This window comes from Myotis nattereri (genome assembly GCF_964212035.1).
Source record: "Myotis nattereri genome assembly, chromosome: 12".
Taxonomy (NCBI): Eukaryota; Metazoa; Chordata; class Mammalia; order Chiroptera; family Vespertilionidae; genus Myotis; species Myotis nattereri.
Window position 1 is genome coordinate 40656123 of NC_138087.1, and position 23404 is coordinate 40679526.

At 39.3% G+C, this 23404-nt stretch overlaps 1 protein-coding gene across 1 annotated transcript in view; it reads right to left on the reverse strand.

Moving 5' to 3' along the window:
* Positions 1-23404, reverse strand: part of TRPM3 (transient receptor potential cation channel subfamily M member 3) — a 441698-nt gene that overhangs the window by 229645 nt on the left and 188649 nt on the right. Inside the window, exon 2 of the mRNA XM_081103884.1 lies at positions 1147-1226. Within this exon, the coding sequence (XP_080960010.1) occupies positions 1147-1226 (80 nt within the window). The remainder of the gene's footprint in view (positions 1-1146; positions 1227-23404) is intronic.

A 23404-nucleotide genomic window follows, 5' to 3' on the forward strand; every position in this document is an offset into this window, starting at 1 on the left:
TAAATGAGGGATCTCACTCATAGGTGAGTCACAACCTAACTTGTCTTTTCCAACTTGACATTCACTGTCAAAAAGCCAATTCAGAGGGAAAAATCTGCAGTTTAAGTGTTCTTACAGAAACAATGAAAGAATTATTCACAAGATATCTGAAAACAAAATTCACTCCTTAACCCATGAAAACGTCCTTCAGACTTTCCTGCCACTGTGGCTATAATTATTGTTATAACACTGATACACAGTTACCGTTTATTAAATGCTAACAGTGTGGCATTCACTTTATGAGTATAATACTGTAGTTTTGAAGGTTAGATAAGGTTAGATAATTTTCTCAAGGTTACATAGTCTGTATGACTCTATAGTCCAGTGATGGCGAACCTTTTGAGCTCGGCGTGTCAGCATTTTGAAAAACCCTAACTTAACTCTGGTGCCGTGTCACATACAGAAATTTTTTGATATTTGCAACCATAGTAAAAAAAAGACTTATATTTTTGATATTTATTTTATATATTTAAATGCCGTTTAACAAAGAAAAATCAACCAAAAAAATGAGTTCGCATGTCACCTCTGACACGCGTGTCATAGGATCGCCATCACTGCTATCGTCTATATTTTAAACTGCTTCGTACATTGCCTTTTAAAAAAGGCATTTCCAGACATTGATATGTTACTTTATCCCAAATACTTCCCACTGTTTTGATCTTCAAAAAAGTAAGTAGGAAACTAAAAGTGTGCTTGGATAGGATTCTGAAGGTCTGCATTCTAATTAGTAATCTGCTAAAAGTCATTAATTTAAAAATCTCTTTTGAATCACAGCAATGTATGTTGGTATAAAGAAGTATTTTGATGAAATACTTAAAAAGGAAAACCAGTAACTATACAAATATATATACTCCATCTTACATGCAGTGATTAATTCCTTCCCTGGTGGTCTATCTGTTATTCTGCATAGATTCTTAGAGAATTCACTGCAGAGATGGCATATTATGTGGTATGTGTATAAAAGATTGCTGAAAAGATGTCCAGCAACAATAAAAATTGAACTTTAATTCCACATTGGTCTACATGTAATGAATAGTGCTACCTATTGTAGTTTTCCCATAATTGCTACTCCATGTTCTCGGTACATGATAAAGACAGCAAAATTACCTATGGGGGTCTTTGGTGCTGGGTATGATGTGAACACATTCTCTTTTATAAAATGCTCTTTCTATCCAGGATTTCTGAGCCTAAAAAAAAAAAAAAAGAAGAGTAAAGGTGAACATAATCTTTAAGTATTTTAGGCAGCAACATTTCAGAATAACATGATGGACTAGTACCTCATAAACTGAAATGAAATTGTGGTTACACACATAAACACTGACTACAACAAAATCAATTACTCGCAGAACATGATAATTAGCTTATTCAACATTATAATTTTGTGAGTTAAAGGAAATGATCATAATAAAAAACAGTGATAGAACCATATACAAATTCATGATTTTTGAAGGACAAAAAAACAGTGCTCTTTTTAGAGAAAATGAAAAATATACAGTAGTATGTTTTTAACCCTACAGATAACAAGTGTTCAGTTGTGGGAAAATATACAGTTGAACTTTGAACAACACATATTTGAACTGTGTGGGCCCACTTACATGTGAATTTTTAAAATAAATACTGTAAATGTATTTTCTTTCCCTTATGATTTTCTTAATAACATTTTCTTCTGCTTACTTTATTGTAAGAATACAGTATTTAATACATACAACAAACAACTTATGTATTAATCGACTCCTTACATTATTGGTAAGGCTTTCAGTTAACAGTAGGCAATTAGTAGATAAGTCTTTGGGGAGTCAAAAGTTACACTCAAATTTTTGACTGTGCGGGAAGTTGGCTCCTCTAAACCTTGCTTTGTCCAAGGGTCAACCATGTATCTAAACAAGTATAAAGTTTTTATGGCTGACACTTAGATTTTCCTTGGAGAAGGAAAGAAAAATGGTGAGGGAATTACATAACTCAAGAGCCCTAATCCATCACCATGATTTTTTCTAAAATCTAAATTAGTAATGCTTAAATACAGAGGGGGGGGGGAATGGAAATGGAAACATAAGGAAGATAAATGTCTTCATCACAGTCCAGAATTTCACAGGTAATGCCTTTGGAGGAAGAACAATAGCACATTTTTTTGTATCCCATATGCCTTTAAGCATAGAAAATACAGCTTCTCAGATGGGCATTGTTGGGACTCTCCACCCAGGAGTCTGGCCACTGAGATGGGGCTCTGGGAAAGATAAAGGCAGTTCTGGAAAACTGTACTATCTTTGTCCCAAAGAGGAGTGTCCATCCTGCCTCCTTTTACCCCTTTCTTCATCACATTTGCAATAGAAGTGTCTCTTATGGAATCCAGAAAGCTTCTCAAAAGATTCCTTCTCTAAGTGTTTAAGATAAAAGTTGCTATAGCAACTTAAAATGTTATTTCTATCTGGTGTCCTCTTCTATCTAACCCAGCGCCAGGACTAAATTCATACTCTTAAAATACACAAGGCCAAAGCGCAGCTAGGCTGTTTACTTGGCCTGTCTCAATGGCCACTGTTAACTGTGACAAGCCCCCAATCGCTGGCCATGATGGATATTGACTCTGCCAAGGCCGCAAATATCCATATAAGTTGTGCTAAGGTCTGGTTTGCCCTCCACCCCTTATTTGTGCATCTCCTTCCTCTCTTGAAATAGAGTGTCCACAAGCATGTGGCTCTGAAGGCAGTGGTTGTCTAATACTCAGGACAACACACACTTTAAAAGTAGCAACATGGGGGACGCCTCAGGGGTATGTAGGAACTGCATCCTGTTTCAATCATGGTCACAATGGGGTCCCATACCTCTGAGTGCTTATGCACTATCCACATGACAAGGAGCACCCCCCTTGCCTCAGAGATCCGTGGGTCCAGGGGGCCCACTGCACCCTCCCACCACCAAGGCCACACTTGCAGTTCTGTTTGGCAGCTGGGCATGAAAAAGCCCCAGTGTCTATTCTCAAAGAATTTTTCTTTTCAAATATGTAGGAAAAGCTAGTGGCTACATCTTTGCAACAGTGTAGATGATAACCAGTCTTTATCTCTCTAAAAAGCCTGTAAGTTAAACTATTCATGGGCTGTGATTTTTTCCTAGACACTGAATACTCTCGTTGATAACATCTCTTGGCAGAAAGACGGTAAAAATATTCCTCACTGGACATTTGAAACCAACTTTCCCTACACCTTGGGGAGCAGAAAAGAGTGCACTTTTCTTTTTTTCTTTGTGGTCCACTTTGGCGAGGGTTCAGAAGGATCTTTTGGGGGAGAACCTGAGAATTTCAGGGAATACTGATCAATACTCTCTGAGAGAAAGCAAGAATTGTAACATCACGGGTAGAGCATGAGGTTCGCAATTTTAAAAAAAGGGTGTGAGTGGGACTCAGCTATGTGGACCAAGTCAAATAATTTCTTTGTTCCTCAGATTTCTTCATCTATAAAATGGGCACGACAATATGCCTGACACACAGAGTTATCATAATTACTTGGGAACTGTGTTTTCACTTCAAAAAGTCGAGCAGTCCTAGGTTGGTTCTGATACTAAAGGCTCAGATGAAGTTTCCGACGAGAGTACTGTGATTTTGCTGGAGCAGATCAACCTAGATTGATCTCGCTTTGCATCGGGGAATATTGGCCAATAACAAGGTATGTGGGAAAGCTATTTAATTTCCCTGAGCCTTTCCTATAACATGAGGATAACCATAGCTGTTTTTGGAGAGTTGTATTAATCAAAGGTAATTCAGGGAAAGCACCTGGCACTTAGTAGGAACTCAGTATGTAATAACGCCTCAGCTTTATGAAGGGCTCATTGGGTGCCTGGATTTGTGTCATAGATGTATTATCTCCATGGAGGCTCATAAGAACACTGTGATTACTATTATATCCATTTATCAATGAAGAAACTAGTCAGATGCAGCAAATAAATTTTAAAGCCAGAGATTGAACTTGAGCAGTCTGATTCTAGGGTTCACACTCTTACTCACTCTGCTAAACTGCCTCCCAAGTGGGATATTATTTAAACACACACACACACACACACACACACACACACACACACACACACACACACACTGATTTCAGAGAGAAAGGGAGAGATAGAAACATCGATGATGAGAGAGAATCATTAATCAATTGCCTCCTGCACACCTTGGCATGTGCCCTGACTGGGAATTGAACCGTGATCTCCTGATTCATAGGTTGATGCTCAAAATACTGAGCAACACCAGCCAGGCACCAAGCTGGATATTATTGATATTAAATACTCTTGATCTCGGTAGTGCCATCTGTGCATGTCTGGAAGTGCCTTGGTATTTGAAGAGAGTTGGGCTTCTAGAGGCATGTCTTAGAGCCAGTTCAAACGTGTATTTTTCCTCTTCTCATTTCTCCTTTCTGTGGAGACTGTTCATTACTCACTATGCTATCTGTTCTTCCTCTCCTTCAGGTAAAGAATTTGGGTGGGACATTAGGAAGCCATCAGATTATGAGAAGGAAACAAAGAGGGGAAATCTTTATAATAACTACCACAAAGACATGTAATCACAGTAGGACTCCCAGTTTGAGAATCTGGGAGACCATGACATAGATTAGATTTTTCAAGGGCACCTTCATTATTTCTCTCTCTCATGGATCCCAAGTTCAACTTGGAAAGCCCAGGGAGTTTTACTCAGATGCTGTGTAGTAAGGATACTACATGTAGATTGCCAACTTGTTTGCTAGTCTTTAATTATAAAGTAATTTGACTTGTGTGCAGTTTAGCAGCTTCATTACCTTCTAAAAGGTGGCAGGGCACCTCACTGTTAGCAAAGGGACTGAGGATTAGTTTCTATTTCTTCTTATTAGAGGATTAACTACTTCCCTTGCAAAGTCACAGAAAATTGGGAGGAGGAAAGAAAAGAAACATAATGTAAAAAGAATCTTTCCATCACTCATAATTGAACTGGATCGTTTCTTCTTTGAGAAGTACAATACATAACGGAAAGAATGCATGTGTAGCACATGAATTAGAAACTCTACAAAATATCACACATAATTTACTCTGCTCTATTGTGGGTTTTGCTTTACTGTGCTTTTTATTCTGGTCTTCAGTGTGGACAGATAGTAGACTTTTAAAATTATTTTCTTTGAGAGGGCACATCTGAAGTATAATAAGGTTTAACTTGTTCTCTAGCCCAATTCCCTTTTCATTTGTTCCGAGTCTTTGAATGGCTCTGCGCAAGCTTTCTACTTGGCTTTCACATCCAACTAGGTTAGCTCAGAATGGCTATCCTCATTGTTAGAAAGCATGAAAGAGTTCTGCCGTGGGTCTAGCTGACCATATATCATGCAAAACCTCAATGGACAAAGTGTCCTGAAATCTCTTTTAAATATACTTCGGAAGTCTCATGTACTTTTACTTTAGGAAATCACTTATGTACATTCTTTTCTAAAGGTAGAATAGTCACGTCACCATGACCGAGTCTGTGAAAGGCTATTTTCTTTCTTGTCTTTCTGCATCATCAGTCATGTGTGATGTGTAAAAGGAAAGTGTTTTCCATAGGTTAATGATTAAAGGATATCTCATTCAAAACACAAATGAGGACATTCACATTTTAAACAAAGTATAATGATTACCCTCAAAGAATAAATTAATTATGAATTTTAAAAGTCTAATGTACCATCAATAATACAGCAAAATGATAGAAACAAACAAGCAGCTACAAATATCGCCCTCAAAAGACAAAAAAATGAAGTTATTTCTTTTAAGCAGGTTTCAACTCTTTTTTCACAAAGTCTCTGCTACAAAGGTGCGTCCCCCAAACTACTTTTGACTCTTATCATTATCCACTCTGCACTCGCTACAGAAGCAAGGATTTCTCCAGGCAGGAATGGTTTACAAGTGCAGACACAGAGCATGTATTAAATCAGAAATTCTTGGAGCTTGCTATTGCATTCCACCCTTTAGCAGGGCAACTTTAACAGAAGAACAACAACCCAGACCAGTAATCATAAGATTAAAAAAAAAAAAAGAGTCCATTAACTTTATAGGAATAAAGTGGAAGCAAAATTTCACTATGTGCCTCATTTTGAGGCTGTCAGGTTTTCAATGTACACTTTGTCCCAAACAGAACAAAATACCAACGACCCAAAGGCACTGAACCCTATGTTCATTTTTGCCTTTTGCTTTCCCTCAAGGTCTCCCTGGGCATCCCTCAGGTCTTCCTCTAGGTCCCCAGATCCAACATTGGGAAGTTGAACAAGAGGAAAGTGAGCTGAAATCACTTTACCTGAGCACTGACTCTGGGTGGTGGCAAAGGCAGTCCCACCAGCGGCTCCTGTTGCTTTCATTTTGCTGCGCCTGGGGCTGGTCATCCCGTTAATAATGCTCTTATGACCGCCCACTGGAAAAAAAAAAGTCACTTGCCCGGCTCTTCCCCCCGAGAGACCTTTCAAGTAAGCAATGAACTTGGGCAGATTAGCCCCTTGGAATGTGCTGCTGTGGGATTAGCCTCAGTAAGAATCCCATGGACATTCCCTCGCAGCCTCAAACACTGCTTGGTTTGAACATCGAATCTGACGCCAGGAGAAAAACAAATCCCCGGAGAGATCGGATTTAACTGGCACAAGTCCTGACAGGCTCACCCCACTTTTCTTTTTCCATTTTCAGCGAGAAGGCTTGTGAAAGTGTGATAAGGTGTTCTGAAAAGTTCAACTCTGGAAAGCAAATCCTTCTGAAGAAACAGTGTGTTAAGGCTCCAAGTGGGTTGAACACACAAGCCGCATTGTTCGTTCCTCCCCAAAGAATGGAATGATAGCGTTTCTTTAAAGAGGAACTGCTAAGAACTGAACGTTTCAAAAAGAATAGTTTGATCCCTGATCATGAGCCCACGTAGAATAAAGTTGGAGTTTGCCAGTGACCTTCCACAACTTCTAAAATGTCCATAAATAAGAAAACATGTCTGGTTACTCAGATCCTGCAGCCCCTCTTCCCACGATTGCAGAGGTGTGGTTAGAACCCTACACGCCCCTGTCTCGCTATTTAAAAAGGATGAGCTGTGACCACTACAGCACACATTTAGGATGCGGACTAAAAGCAGTGACACTGTGATGTGTTTAGCTGAGCTGGCCCAACAGAGAGGTCCTGGCCCACACAAAAAGGGCTCTTTCGAATATCATCCAAGAGTGAATTTTTCACATAATAGTTCTTAAAGTAAACACACTTGGGGAGAAAAAACCCTCAAATTTCAACAAGGCAAAAATACTTTTCCATATGTTTTCACTTTTTTAGAGAGAGAGGGAGAGGGATAGAGAGATAGAAACATCGATGAGAAAGACACATCATTCATTAGCTGCCTCCTGCACGCCCCCTACTGGGGATCAAGCCTGCAACCTAGGCATGTGCCCTGACCAGGAATCAAACCAGTGACCTCTTGGTTCCTGGGTCGACGCTCAACTGCTGAGCCACATCACCCGGCCCCAAAATACTTTTTAAATAAGTGAATTTTTGAGCACTTCATCTCCAAAAGATTGAACTCTTCACACAGACAGAAGTTAGAGCTGAGAGGCAGTACTCATGGTGAACTCAGTGAGCTGTAAATCCACGAGGGCAAGTGCCACTTCAGTCTTCACTTTTTCATAATCTCCATCAGAGTGCCTCGGATATGTCCTGTGGACACTCGCCGAGGGTCGCAGTGTGAACTGAATGGCTCATCCCACACTTGAACTGGACCCTGAGCTGTCCTCTGGCCTCTCTGCCGTTTCCAGGACTAATCTCCTTCCAACTCCCGCATCCTCTGGTCTCCCACTTACCAGGGTTTTCCCGGAGACAAGGAACGATAAATTACTTAGTGTCTTGCAACTGAGGAAACATTACAAAAAAGAAGACCCAAGTGGCCCTAACCAGTTTGGCTCAGTGGATAGAGCGTCAGTCTGCGGACTCAAGGGTCCCAGGTTCCAGTCTGGTCAAGGGCATGTACCTTAGTTGCGGGGACATCCCCGGTGAGGAGTGTGCAGGAGTCAGCTGATCAATGTTTCTCTCTCATCGATGTTTCTAACTCTCTATCCCTCTCCCTTCCTCTCTGTAAAAAATCAATAAAATATATTTTTAAAAAAGAAGACCCAAGTGGAATATCAGACTGAGCTTTAGCATTAAACACATAATTAAGCAAGTCCCTTTGCCTGCCTTCAGGAGTTAGCCACAGGGTGTGTAGTGGCAACCTTAGTAACGTGCATAACCTTCCTTCTATGCTGCTGTGACTTCCTAAGCACTTATTATAAGGGAATCACCAGAGAGATGATCCCGCGAAGATGTTCACTGCAGCATTATTTATGAGACCAAAAAATCTGAAACAAATTAAAGTCCATCAGTGGAAGGCTAATTAAATTAATTAAATGGATTATGCCACCACTTCAATTCTGCATCTGACTTACTTTAAATCTTGGAGTTCAAGCAGATACATACTGAGTCTTTTAAATATTGTCCATGTATTTTTCTTACTTTATTCTCTCTCTACTAGTCTTAATTATTATTATTTTTTTTATTTTTCTTGTTCCTTAGTTTTCCTTTCTAGAAATATTTGGTAGGGAGAAAATATGAGGTACCTTCTATGAACCTTATTTACACCAAAGACAAAAATATTGTCCCCAGAACCATAAGTACTTTGTTTTAGCGGAAAAAAAAAGCCCCAGGAAAATTCAGCACAGCAGTTCTCTCATATGAGGTCACGGGTGATCACAAGACTCTGATTTGAGAAGGTAATTAGTTCCAAAGAGACTGGTAGCTCTGAACCGCACTGTCCATATGGATCTTTTTAAAAACCTTGTGTGCCCACCCAACAATGCAACTCCTGACAGGCTATATTACTGGCCTGTTTCAGATGTACTTTAGAGAGAATATAATTTGAATACTAACAAGAAGAAACTACAAGCATAAGGTGTTTATTCTTTACTCCTATCTTTATGTAATGAGAGATTACCTTATTCTTCCAATTCACCATTAAAGAAAAAAAATCATATGTGAATAGGATATACCAAACAGTTTCCACTGGTACATAACTCAATTTTAGAAAATAAAATATGAGATTTTCTACAAGTAGAAACTAGGTTTTGACACAGAAAATGTGTATGTTACGGGATTGCCCGAAGCATTTTCTGTAAAAGGCTGGATGGTAAATAATTTAGGCTCTTTACAGGCCACATGGACTATGTTGCAACATACAACTCTGCTGCTGAAGCACAAAAGCGACCTTGGGCGAGATGTAAACAAACGCGCAGGGCTGCATTCCAATAAAACAGGTGCTGGGCTGGATGGAACTGATGTGTACTGGCCAGCCCTTGGTGGGGCAGCCGGCGGTCTTCCTAAGAATGAGGCTTTCATGGCACCATCACTAGTTTGTCTTGGCTCTTCCGCAAGCGTGTCAGGTAAGTTCCCACCTATGTGTCTTTGCTCCTGTGGTTTCTTCTACCTGGAGAGCGCCATCCTCAGACATCTCACATCTTATCCTCTCAACCTCGGGGACGACTGAGTGGCCTCCTTGACCACGCCATCCAAAAGCACACCGGACCATTGTCTATTCCCTCAATTCCCCGTGTTTTCCTCATAGCCTCCGCACTACCTGCCATTATGCCATGTCTTTATGTGTTTGATTGTTGTCTGAGTCCCCCACTAGAATGTAAGTTCTTGGTGACAATGATTTTGTTTTATTATTGCTATTTCCCCAGCACCTAGAACAGTGTTTGGAACATGGTTGGCGAACATGGGGACTTAGACACATCATTTGATTTGCATATCAGTTCCTTACCTGTAAAATGATGGCATCCGATAGACTCATGTTTCCTAAAGTGGAATTTAGGGTGGCGCTTAGATGGGCAATTTTCTTTCAATAATTGGGTTTATATCAATACATACTATATCAGCAATGGCTAAATCTGCAATCTCACAAATACTGTTGCTTAGGGGCATGCATTTTCCTTTTTTTGGAGTTGTGAAATAATGAGTCCATCAAAGAATTTTAATAAATTAGATGAAACATGATTTACAGATTAGAAAAAATGACAATGTTCTCACAGAAGTGACTGAACTTGGGGAAACACTAACTCAATCCCTTTTAAAAGCCCTCCAGACTCCTTGTTTTTATTCTAATGCCTGAAAACAAATGTAATGTGTTCTCTAATGTTCAGAGCTGCCTGTGACCTATACCGTAAAACAATGCCAGAGACACACGCCAGAGCCGGCTGCCTCCAGAGCACACTGACACCCGATAGGTTCTTCCTGAAACAATCAGGCCATCTCCTGCTCAGTACCCACTGGTGGCACCCCTTCCCCAGCACGAGCAGATCAGTTCAGTGTGGAAGCCCTTCAGGATCTGGCTCTGAAAGTATCTATTTAAATCTTTCCGTTTCCCTCCAAACCTTCAAACATGTATGCTCCGGTAAACCAAATCACTGGTTGTTCCCCTAATGCTCCACGCTGTTCCACCATTCTCAACCTGTGGATATGCTGTCCCACTCGCCGGAAATGCTAGCTCTCCTTTCTGTACTTAAGAAATGCCTCGTGGTTCTTCCAAACTCTGCACAAAACACTGTGTTCTTTGAGAGATGTGGCTGGAAACTGCCAGACAGAGGAATCACCACAACTGTTGTTCCACTTCTATACCTTGCTCCAACTCCCATTAGGGGAAGAGCCACACAAAATATAATGATTTATTTTTATTTCAGGTTTATGATCACTTATAGCCAATTTCCACTACAAATGCCCAGTACTTGGGTATATTATAGCACAACTAGAATTTTATAGCCTCTCCTGGGACACTTCCCTTCTTCCTTCTCCTATTTTTAACATAGCTTCTACAGGAATATTAATTTCTAATAAATCATCTTTGGGGGCTAATTTGTTATGGATTGAAATTATGTGTATTAAAATTCACTCTAAACTTAAATTATAGACACTTTAATATAAAGTGAAATTAGATTGTATTTTTATCACCAGACTGGGAAAAGATTCAATAAATTATGCTTTACAATTACCAATGAAACTCTTCTTTTACCAATAGGTTGTGCTGTAAAAATTATTCTTAAATAGATTCAGGATATTTATGTAGAAGTAATATGAATATATATATATATATATATATATATATATATATATATATATATGAAGGTTAACCTCATAGAATTTTCATCAACAATTAAAAATATATTTCCATGTTTCTTTGGAAGAGAAACATGGAAATATATTCTAATGCAGAGCCTGATGAGAACATGACTGATTAAAAGTCCCAAGATATGCATCCTACTCATGGCTTGCTGACAACTAGGCTTGTGAACTTGGGGAGTGACTTAATCTTGGTGATCTTCAAGGTCAACCCGGTTCTTAGAGGATTCTGGGAATGAGAACCTGACAGCTTTGCAGTTAGTCCTTCATTAGTGTGTACAAAGCAGGTATAGAAGCTTTTTGAAAATAAGAGGTTTATTTTAATTTTACAAATTCATGAAGCCATTACTCTTTTGATAAGAAACATAAATGTAGCAGAGCACAAGGTTTTGTGTCTACAGAGCACAAAGTACGTGAGGATATTTGAATTAATAAATAATCCCTGAAAGAATTCTCACCAGACTCCAACCATTCCTAAGAATGCCCCTGGCTTAGCAATCTGGCACATGTGCAGGGTTCTAATTCTGTTTCAATAAGACTTCAAGTATTGTTGAGACATTAATACTATAAATTAATAACTCTGCATTTCTAGTCTTGTCATTGAGAGAGTTTTGAGATCAGAACTTGGTGTTCTCTTGTCCTAATCCCTCAACAATTGATAAATTAAATTCTGAGGATCATTTAGGTCAGAATATTCAGAGATTGTCCATGATTTGTAAGTTGTTTTTTTTTTTTTTAAACCTAACAATCAAGAACTACTAACTGGAGAAACTCAGATCAAATCAATACCATTTTTTATCATCAGAAGCAAGTTATAAGCAGATAGGTCCAGTAACATAATTGCAAAGCTATTCCTATTACTCTCTGGAAATGAAAAATTACTGGGTATTAAGTTAATGCAGCATAAATGTATTTCTATCTGATAGTCATTTTTCTCTGTCAAATTACTAAATTGTTAGGTAGAAAATATAGCCATCCACATAAATTCAGCCTCCGGTTATGTGACAGTTTTAAGGTTGTTCAAGGTTATTAGGCCTAGCTTTAACTATGTTAATGTCTTTTCTTACATGCTTATAACTAAAACTTATGTCTTTTTAATTTATTTTTACCTGAGTATATTAATTTAAAATCTCTCCCGAAGATTTTAGGACCTAGAAGATAATAATACATATATTAGCTTTTCCTAAATGTAATCATTTAAATTTGATGCACATAGAAATGAACATAAATTCAAAAGTAGGTGTAAAAACTGTTAACAGGTAGTGCAGAAATAAAGATTCAGACTCCAATTTGTGTTCCATTGGATGGTAATGTGATTTTTTTCTCCTTTGTTTTCTTACCACCTCACCTTTAAAAAAAAACATATATTTTTATTGATTTCAGAGAGGAAGGGAGAGGGAGAGATAGAAACATCAATGATGAGAGAGAATCATTAATTGGCTGCCTCCTGTACGCCCCACGCAGGGGACCAAGCCCACAACCCCGGGCATGTGCCCTGACTGGAAATTGAACCATAACCTTCTGGTTCATAGGTCCACTCTCAACCACTGAGCTATCCTAGCCAGGCACCACCTCACTTTTAATGTAAAGAGTTCCAATCTTTGAATATTTGATGCCAGATGAATTTCTAATAGCAAGTCTCCTGAAAGAAGCTATGCTAATAAAGATACTTTAAAAAGCGCACTGTTCTGGCTTTTTAATTGGTGTCCCAATTCATTCTCCACCCAACAAGAAATGTGATCTTCCCTCTTGCCTCTTTTAATAGACTTTATTTCTTAGAGTAATTTTAGTTTAAAGAAAAACTGAACAGAGTTCTTATATACCTCCTTCCCCCACCTCTCACCACAGTTTCCCCTATTACTTGAAATCCTGCGTTGGTGTGCTATTTTTGTTTCAATTGATAAACTGATGTTGATACATTATCATTAACTAAAATTCATTACTCATTGGGTTACAAAGCTGCCCAAAGCACCATCTCATGTGTCCATCACTGTAGTGTCGTACAGAATGGACTTACTCTTAATCCTTTAAAGTGACAAATTAGCTGACTGCATTCCATCTCTCTCACCACAAAATCATTCAGGGACCTTCTATTACTTCTAGAATAAAATCTAGACTCCTTAACGGGTTTCAAAGACGTTGGCAGAATTCACATCCCAGTTCATGATTCCAAACTTTTTCTATGCCAAACTGATCCAACTCACTATCTCCAACAATACCAACCTCCTTTCTGGTTTACAACTGCTCCAAATAAAAAGATTGAAGAGTAAAAGTGTCATGATAGAAGCTAATCTTTAATTTAAATACTACTTTTTGCAGGGGTACACACTACTAATAGGATTGGGCCTAAACTGGCAGTCAGACATCCCACTCACAATCTGGGACCACTGGCTCCTAACTGCTCACCTGCCTGCCTGATAGCCCCTAACCACTCTGCCTGTTTGCTTGATTGCCCCTAACTGCTCGCCTGCCTGCCCGATCATCCCTAACTGCTTGCTTGCCTGCCTGATCGCCCCTAACTGCCTCTGCCTTGGCCCCCGTCACAACAGCTTCATCCAGAAGAATGCCTGGAATGATGTCTGGAAAGTCGTTCGGCTGTCCGGTCAAATTAGCATATTACACTTTTATTATTATAGATTATTCACACCAGCATTCAAGAATATCCTTTGAACACCAACCTTGTGCCAAGCTCTTTTAGCTGCTGAGGAGGTGGGAAACTTTGCAAAGACCCTATGTCTGCTTTTAAGTTTTTGCTGTGTTCTACAGCAATGCTTTTGAAATGATTTATGGTAAAGGATCGTTTTTTAGAAAATTCTGAATCCATTACGAACTAAGAGTTTTGTAAATGCCCTGAAGATGATTATGCACTTGGATTCTGTGGCAATGGTAAATTGCCACAGAAGTTACTAAGTGCTTATTCTCAATGTCTGCACTTCTCTCGCTGTTCACAAACCATGTGTGGGCCAGCAGCAGTTTGTGGACCACACGGCGCTGCTCGATATGTAGTCCATGGAGCAGCAGCGTGGGCAGCCTTTGGAGGCTCATTAGAAATGCAGATTCTTAAGCCCCATCCCAGACCTACTGAATCTCCACCTGCATTGTAATAAGATCAGGTGATTCCTTTACATTAAAGCTGGAAAAGCACTGTCTGATGGGAAATCAATCTGACAGATGAAAGACTACAATGATGTTTAATGAGAGCAACCACAATAAACAGGTTTATAGTCCTTATGTACACACTGGTCTAAGTATGCTCATCTAGGAACTAGTTTGAACCTCATAACAAACCCGTGAAGTGAGTGCTTTTAGCATGCTCCTTGTGCAGGTAAGGGCAGTGAGGCAGTAGAGACTGGGCTTCTTGTTCAATGTTGCACAGCCAGGAAGCCAATTGTAGGCATGTAGAATAGCTTAAGTGACATAAGAGAAGTAGAGACGGACTGAACATGGGTGCTCTGAGGAGGGGAGAGTCGGTTTTGGCCAGGAGATGTATTTGAGCTGGTACATAGCTGGTGCTCTTAGCATAGAGTAGGCACTTAAATGATTTTTGTTGCATTTACCTGAATTCCATAGCTTTTGTCCATACTATTATTCTTGAATGCCTGAGCCTCCAAATTAATATTTCACAGTTGAAGGAAAAAATCTTAGGCAAGCTCTAGATCATCAAATGCTATTTTGAGGATATGCAAAGTCTTTCCTTAATATCAGTAGGTGTCATTATTTAAATTCAGCCATTTGTTAAATAGTATAATTGCCCATCAATTATGTTTTTCCACTGAATTTAGATCACATTAAGCCTCCCCTTTTTGCTCAAACATTTTTAAGTCTTAAATGACAAAGGCTGGTATAGATGACCTGAAAAATAACTGTAGTCAGCATAATTCAAAATAATAGAGATCAGAACTTATATTTCTTAGGTGGTTTTTAAATGATGCTCCTTGCTAGCTTTTGTTTTCCCAGATAGAAAATTCTGTATATTCTATGTTAAAAAATAAGATTGTGCCAGCAGAATCCTAAATGGGTGGATTTTAGTTGGTATTCCCAGGTGACTGTAGTTGTGTGTGCCCTGGGCAGGTTTAAACAATTAGTCTGAAGGATTAAGAACAAAATCCTGAAATGCTTTGTTCAGCATAATTTAATGACTACCTTTGTGTTCTCATATGCATAAATCCTACCCTCATCTGCACTGCATTGCTCATTATTTAACATTTAAGATCTAATTGATGAATTCCTCATGACACTGCTACTGTCAACTTGAGCTTTTGTGCCCAACATCAATACAAGTAAGTAATTTGGAGAATATCTACATGAATTCTAAACCACTCAGTTAGTGATTCTGTTCTTACAGTCCTCTCTTACCTGGACACCTTAGAACGGAGAAGAAGGATGAAGTGGTAGCCTATTTGTGTTCCCAGCTACAAACGTGGAGAAATCATTCCATTGCCTCAATCTCTCTTTTGCAAACTTAAAGAATGCTTATTGCCTCACAAGGAACTAAGGAACTATGGTCTGGATTTATAACATGATGACAACTCTGGATTCTTTTTTAAAATTCTCTTTTAAGATATGTTTTCATTGATTTTAGGCAAGGAAGAAAGAGAGAAAAAGGGGGAGGGGGAGGAAGAGGGGGAGAAGGGAGAGAGAAACATCAATCTGTTTCCTCCTGAACATGCCTTGACCAGGGATGAAATCTTCAACCTGGGTATGTGCCCTGAAATCGAACCCACCACCTTTTGGTGTGTGTATGAGATAATGCTCCAACAGACTTGAGCCAGCCCACCAGAGTCCTGGATTCCTTGGGTGTCCTATGAGGACTTGTTAGCAGAGGGTGCTGGTTTGTTGTATGCAGAATAAAACATTCCTGTAAGCTTTCTTTTTGTGATAATAGGTGGCTGAATTTAAGCAGTTTTAAATTACATTCTCACTTGACTTATAACTAAGTGTCAATTTTCTTTGAAATTAAAAAAGCACTGTATGAATTAATGTGACCAAAATAACACTCACTCGCTCGCTCATACACACACACAGCCAACTATTAGGAATTTTCTGAGATTTAAGCTACCTGGAATTTGATTACACAGGGCCTTCTGGGGCTCCGCCACAGCAGGCTCTAGGTACCAGTCAGGCTGATTATGACTTCAGCATTGTTTCAATGTGATTTCGCAAAGGATTTCATTTAATGCAGCTTAGTAAGTTTGTTAAGCTGCTGATAATTGAAGCCTCTTAGGTTCAGTAAGTACCATCCAGTGAGGTGGATTAGTGGGGTTTAATTTGTTGCTTTCAAATAGCAAACAAAACTTAATAGAATAATCACATCTCTGTGGGCTAATACAAGGGGACACGACAATGGTGCTTTTGGCCATTTCTGCATTTCTGCAGTTTCCTTCAGAGTACTACCGTTAGAGTTTTCTGCCTCTCTCTCAAGTGACACCAAAACCCATCATTGTAAGAAAGAGATTTAGGGTATTTTCAGATGGAATACAAGCCACGAATGAAAATGTGCACTTTAGTACAAGTGGTGCCCTGCCATAGTCACAACATTTCTACTGTTTCCTGAAATTTTCTGTCCATCTCCTTGTCCAGATTTTAAATACCTTGAGGGTAGAGACCATGTCTCTCCTCTAATTTCTCATACATTAGTACAGTACCTGGTACATTGAGGCATTCAAGTCTGTTTTCCTAAGAATAAGTGAATTTTTAAAATATGGATGAATTTCTTAAATACTCATAAAGTATGGTCTGGAAATAACGTTGTCACCAAGTGTTCAAGTTCTAGGACATTAGTTTTAGCCAGAGTACAGAGTTGCTGTGTTGCCCATAAGACTGAGTCAAGATATGAAAGGGATTGCATTAATAAGTAAAATGATGACTTATTATCTGTTAGATTCTTGGCCACACAGAGTATTCAGCCCAAGTCAGGTGAGCAAACAAATTAATTTAGTGTCTTGACAAGACCAGGCCTGATTTTAGTTGATTTGATTGCATGTATATGGTGTCACTGCACGATGACAGGAGAGTCCTCATTCCCCTGGGACCCTCAGGTGTGCCATTTTTCTGAGTCACAAAGCAGACAGTGAAAAATGCAACAATGTGAGGAGCTGCCATAAATAATAATTATTAACAGGAAATGGCAAAGCTGTTTGGGACGGCTGGGAGTATTTAGGTCACTCTTGGCTTTCCTTCTCTCCACTTCTGGAGAGAAGGAAAAGTGCTGGTGTGGACACAGGTGTGGGATGCTTGCTGGTTTCTGTTTTCTCCATTGGCTTTTCAAGTACACTATTATTATTTTTTAAATTATACTCAAATTTAAAACTTATCCAGGAATTTTCTTAAAATTAGTTTCACACTGACTCCCACTCCCATGTCTCCTGCTGCGTACTGATGATCATATGAAGTCTACCTTGAATTTCTTGAAGTTCTCCATTAAAGATTCTACTAAGTGATTTTTCAAACATGCTTGCAGGTTGTGGCAACTATCCCAAATGACTTCACAACATCAAAAAGAATAAAGGAGAATGAAGCCTGAATCTAGTCCTTTATTTGAGTGAGTGGAGACGTTTAGATTGGGTACCTTTTTAACCATGGATCCATTTTCCAAGACAATGTCCCATATATAATAGGGTAGTAACAAACCTCAAAGGGTATATGTGTAAGTGTGCTAAAGCCAGGAGTTACAGAGCAATACTCAAACCAGTGTACTTCCCAGAGATCTGTCAGCTTCTGCCTGTTCACGTGTGGCCATTTTTATGAAGATACCACATCCTCACGCACCCACAGTGGGCATAACTGAATAGACCAGCAGACCACTGGTGGTACTTCACTCCAGAGCAAAAAAAATCAGAGGCCGGCAACTACCTTGACTTATGGACTGGCTCCCAAAAAGAAGTTGAGGAATCATCTTCTTTTTCTTAGAAATTTAGAGAAAATAAGTTAAGAGCCATGAGGAGCTGATGCAGAGAAGTGTTGATGTAGGAAAAGTTCCAAATAGCCAACACTTATGCATAAGCAGAAATTGAGCGGGGGGAACATATGCATGATGAGAGTCCTCTGTAGCCCCGTGCGGTCAGAAGCAGAAATGCTGTGTATGACAGAGAAATCAGTAGCCTATGAAAGACGGAGTGATGAAGAGAGTAGCCCTGCTTCCTGAGGATTTTCTTATTCCAGTCCTAGTCAGTTTCACCTTTCCTGAAGTGACTTATGTGATTCTCATTACCACAGCTAAGAAATGTAACAATAAAAATGACATGAGGTAAAATGAACCAAAATCCGTCATTTCTTCCTAGTTCAGAGATCCAGCTCTCAAGCACAGCATCTCATGCGCCGAACCTGAGCCTGATGGTGTAAGAAACTGACATTCCCAGAGGTCATGTGAGTCGGTCAAGGTCACACCACTAGCAACAAGAAAAGGCAGGATTGAAAGCCAGCTTTTCTAACCCAGAAGCCTGTGCCCTCTGGGCATATCACACTCACTCCTGCCTGTACAAGGCGGAGTTGCCTGGCTTCTAAGATAGGGAATGTTCATCTCTGGAAGAGGGCTGATTTGTTGGACAAGTACACAGAGCTGAAACATTCCATTTCTTTCAGGGGCAGGATCGCAGGTGTTACTACTATTTTGCATTTGGACATGGTTACAGTGTTAGTTCTGTCATCCATGGGTCTTGGATGTCCCAATGTTTCACTTCATGGGATTCATGTAAAGGAACTTGATTTTCAATGTTTAGGTAGTTGATTTGGGGTTGTATTTAAAACACATATTTTTAATATTAGGATATATACTTATGGTGAGATTCATCCTCTTTCAGTCTCCATCCTTTGCCATGGTTCATAATGAAGAACTTCCTAGGGTGTCTTTCTGTATGAGGGTGTGGTTTACTCTGATCCTTTGCAGGAACAGTGCCCAAATGCAAACTCTTCAAGTTGCTTGTTTACAATTTATTGTGTATATTCTTTCCTTATCACAAAAGCTGTGCTAATTTATGGAGGGCTTTTTGGGAAATAATTACACAAAAAGAAAATATATGTTACCTCTAACCCTGACTCCCACCTAGACAGAACTCTGATAACATGCTCATAAAGGTTCTTGGTAGAAAAGTGTAGGAAGCCCCAGAAGCCTATAAGGCAAATATCTGATCTCTCTCTGGGATGCAGTGACCTGCGGAAAGCATGCAGAACTGAATTAACCATTCATCTGAGATTGTGCTGACCAGGCACGTGGGAGCGGAAACAGCGATGGCCCAGCATTGGGCTAAGGTGCCCTTATTGCAGGAGGGACATGGCATTTGACATATACACACACACAATTCCTGTGTGCAGAGGACATAGCTCTTCCTTTGTTTTTGCAACATCCTAAATGTGTGTATGTCCCTACGTCACGGAGCTGAGGGACATGCAATCTTGTAATTGACTAATTTAAAAAATTACAACAATCCTAGAGATAATTACCAGCATCCTGATGTGTTAGGAAACAACTAAGGAATCAGTGACTTGAGGCAAAAATCCTGCTAGAAGTTATCCCAGGAGTTTGTGAAAAATGTACATGATGGTCTCTTGCTCACAGATTCTTGATATTTAGGTGAGAGTTGGTCTCCAGCATCCCATTTTTAAAATGAACAATCATAGGTAATTCCCTGAGGGACTCTCTGAGCCACACTGTTAATGTTTCCTCTTAATCATTGGCTGGGATCTGAGTTTCTCAAAGTTGGCTACAAATGTTTACTTGCAACATATCAAACCCACTGCACTGCCTCCGCTTAGGTGCCCTTACCCCACTCCAACACTGCAGTTTTCTCACTGGCAGTTCTGCCCCCAGCTCCCTGTCCCCACTCTGCTCTCACCAATGCCGTAAAAACCATCTTAAACGAGATTTCTTAACCTTGGTGCTATGAACATTTGGGGTAAACAGTTCTTTGTTGTGGGTGGGCTGTCCTGTCCTGCCCTAGAAGGATGCTTAGCATCATCCATAGCCTCTACCCAACTAAAACCCAGAAGCATCCCCAGCCCTCGTTGTGACAACCAGCACTTGTCTCCAGTCATTCCAAAAGTCCCTTAGGAGCAACAGTGACCCTGGTTGGCAACCACTGCTCTTAAACTCCAGGGCAGAATGGGTTAGTCTCCTTCCCTATGGCCCCAAGGTTTTGTCATGGTGTTCAAGCATCTATGCCGTTTGCCTACAAACCGCATTTCTAGCCTTGTCTCCTATTAAACTCACTGGCCCGCATTCTTCACCAAATAGGCCACTCTTCCAAGTAACCATTGACACCACTCTTTTGAGCATTTGTTTCTGCTTTTTCTCAAGCCTTGTGTATGCTTTTAGCTTTTATTTTTTGGTTGCGTTCCCAGGAAAACCTGACTCCTTCAAAGGTTAGTTCAAAACTCCAAAGTTTTTCTTAATTTGCCTAATGATCTCCACTCCTTCCCTGTGTCCTGCTCATTTACTCTGCCTCTACCCACAGCTTATTCCTTCTGATTTGTCCTGCAACCAATTTTCTGCCCATCTCTTTTCCCCTTGATTGCAAAGATTAGAACTTATTTCTGCCCAAGTTACTGGCACTTAGCATAGGAAAAGTACAAATTGGCCCTTAATGTTTGTGCAAATTAATTTAAAAATGATATTTAAAGCACACCACAGAGACTAAAAAAAAATTAAATCCATATCTTATAACTGACTCACCAAGAATAATGCAAATAAAATTAAATGTGTTATAGATCTTCAGCATTACACTTAAAGCCAGGATATTAGCCAACAACACTTTAGACTATGTCATTTGTGTTAAGCACTTAACTAGAATTAAGTTAAAACCAGTAAAAAAATAAAAAGTTACCAAACTACTCATAAACATCCCAAATTACCCCCCCGCCCAAACAAACCTATAAGCCATGCTTTAGTGTCTTTTCTTTCTTTTAATAAATATAAATTATACTTCAAGTCATCTTTGAAAAGTAGGTATTATATAAGCATCTTTGAAAGAAATGCTATGAAGGGAAATCAAGGAGATCTAGAATTTAAGAATTACTCTATTATTGGCTTAACAATTGCTGAAATTTACAGCAATTTAGCTTATCTTCATTTCCCCCTTATTGTTTTATGCCTCTTATGTTTTAAAAAAATAAATGCATCCAATTAATTCTAATCATCTGACCTCAGCCCCAGGTATAAGGTGCCTACTTCTACCACCTTAGCTACCCTGCACTCAGAAGAAGAAAATGGGGACACTGGCTTGAGGGGAAGGAGAGGACTCCTGAGGAAGATACGATGGTGGAGGTCCTCTGAGAGCTTCTGTGTTTATTTATGAAGTGTTAACATAAATAACTGATAATTGGCATGGCCAGTGTGGCTCAGTGGTTGAGCATCAACCTATGAACCAGGAGGTCTCAGTTCAATTACCTGTTGAGCTCAATCCCCAATAGGGGGCATGTAGGAGGCAGCTGATCAATGATTCTCTCTCATCATTGATGTTTCCTCTCTCCCTCTCCCTCTCCCTTCTTCTTTGAAATCAATACAAAATATTTTTAAAAATAACTGATAATTGGGAGGAAACAAAAACAAAGATTGAGTTGGAAGGAGGAGGGCAATTCTTCTCCATGGAGATCTGTAAGAGCATTCTGCCTAGAGTTTGCCAATACTTATGTATAGACTACCTAACCCATCATTTGGATTTCTGTAAACACATCTAGCTGACTGGGCTCCTGCTTCGAAAGAATGAGGGCTGAGGATATGAGTTCAGGTGATTTAGTTTAGGTTGTCTCAGATCTTATTAAGTCCAAATTGTGTCACATCTCCATGTAATTTTCTTTCTAGCATCATGTGATGCAAATCTAATGGTTATAATTTTACACTATGATATTTATGTCAATATAAGTTTTTTTAATGAATTATGATGGAAGAGAGTTTCCCTGGACATTTGAAATGACAAGAATAAACTTCTGGCAAGCAACTGTAAATTTCTTATTCCAAATTATGATTCTTCTCATAATTTGTTACATGCAAGAGAATGAGGTAGCCCATACAAATCTTATATCTGCCCTAGCCGGTTTGGCTCGGTGGATAGAGCGTCAGCCTGCGGACTGAAGGGTCCCAGGTTCGATTCCGGTCAAGGGCATGTACCTTGGTTGCGGGCACATCCCCAGGGGGGGTGTGCAGGAGGCGGCTGATTGATGTTTCTCTCTCATCGATGTTTCTAACTCTCTATCTCTCTCCCTTCCTCTCTGTAAAAAATCAATAAAATATATTTTTTAAAAAATCTTGTATCTTCTTGGTATCTGGTTATCTGTGTGTTACATCTGTTTTTCACCTATCAGCCCTTTCTTCCTTCGCTCCAGAGACTGGTTTGTTCCATTTTACCTCTGAATGTAAGCACACATATTTACACTCACATATACATGAGGACTTAAATTTGGGTAGAAGTGCAGATATTACAAGAGTACACAGCACTGTGTACCTTTCCCATAACCATCACATGATGGAAAATAATGCCAACCGTTGTGCAACTGCAGTATGACAAGTGCGAATGCCCTAATTGGTCAATCAGACCAGAATGATGAAGTTGTTTTTTTTTTTAAACCAGTGTCACCTCTAATTTATTACAACAGTAATGAACAGCAAAGCAGCCTATTTCCCACGGATATCTTCAAAGCTCTACAGATTGCCATTTGAACCATTCTTTAATTGCATCTGGCACAGATTGTAGCATGCTCCATAGAACCAAGAAGGCGTACTAACTGGATTTGGCTATCCCTAAGTCACTCTAATGATGAGGCTTTCTATGACTAAAAGAAGTTTATCTCGGTCTTTACTCTGAACTATTATAACCGTTGAGCACATAGTAGGTACCTGAACATCTGAATTTTTTAAAATCACAATATATTTACTTTAAAAAATTTCTCAGTAGACATTGAGTATTTTTGCTTTTGTTTTTGGTGTGTGTGCATGTATGTTGTATGTAGCTTATCTAATCTGGGATGTAAAATTTTCTGAATAATGAAGATAAAATTGGAAATGATCAGATAGTATATATTCTCCAAGACTTTTTCTCAGCAAAGTTTATCTCTTATTCACTAGGCAATGTTGATTTTTTAATTTCTTTTGCCACTGACAGATACATGTTTTGCTTCCAACTTTTGCTCTTTGTCTTACCGTCATTGTAAATGTATATTATACATTATTTTACATTTTTTCATGGTGATTAGAAGGGATAGCTGTATTATTTCTTGAGTTAGAGATAATTCACGA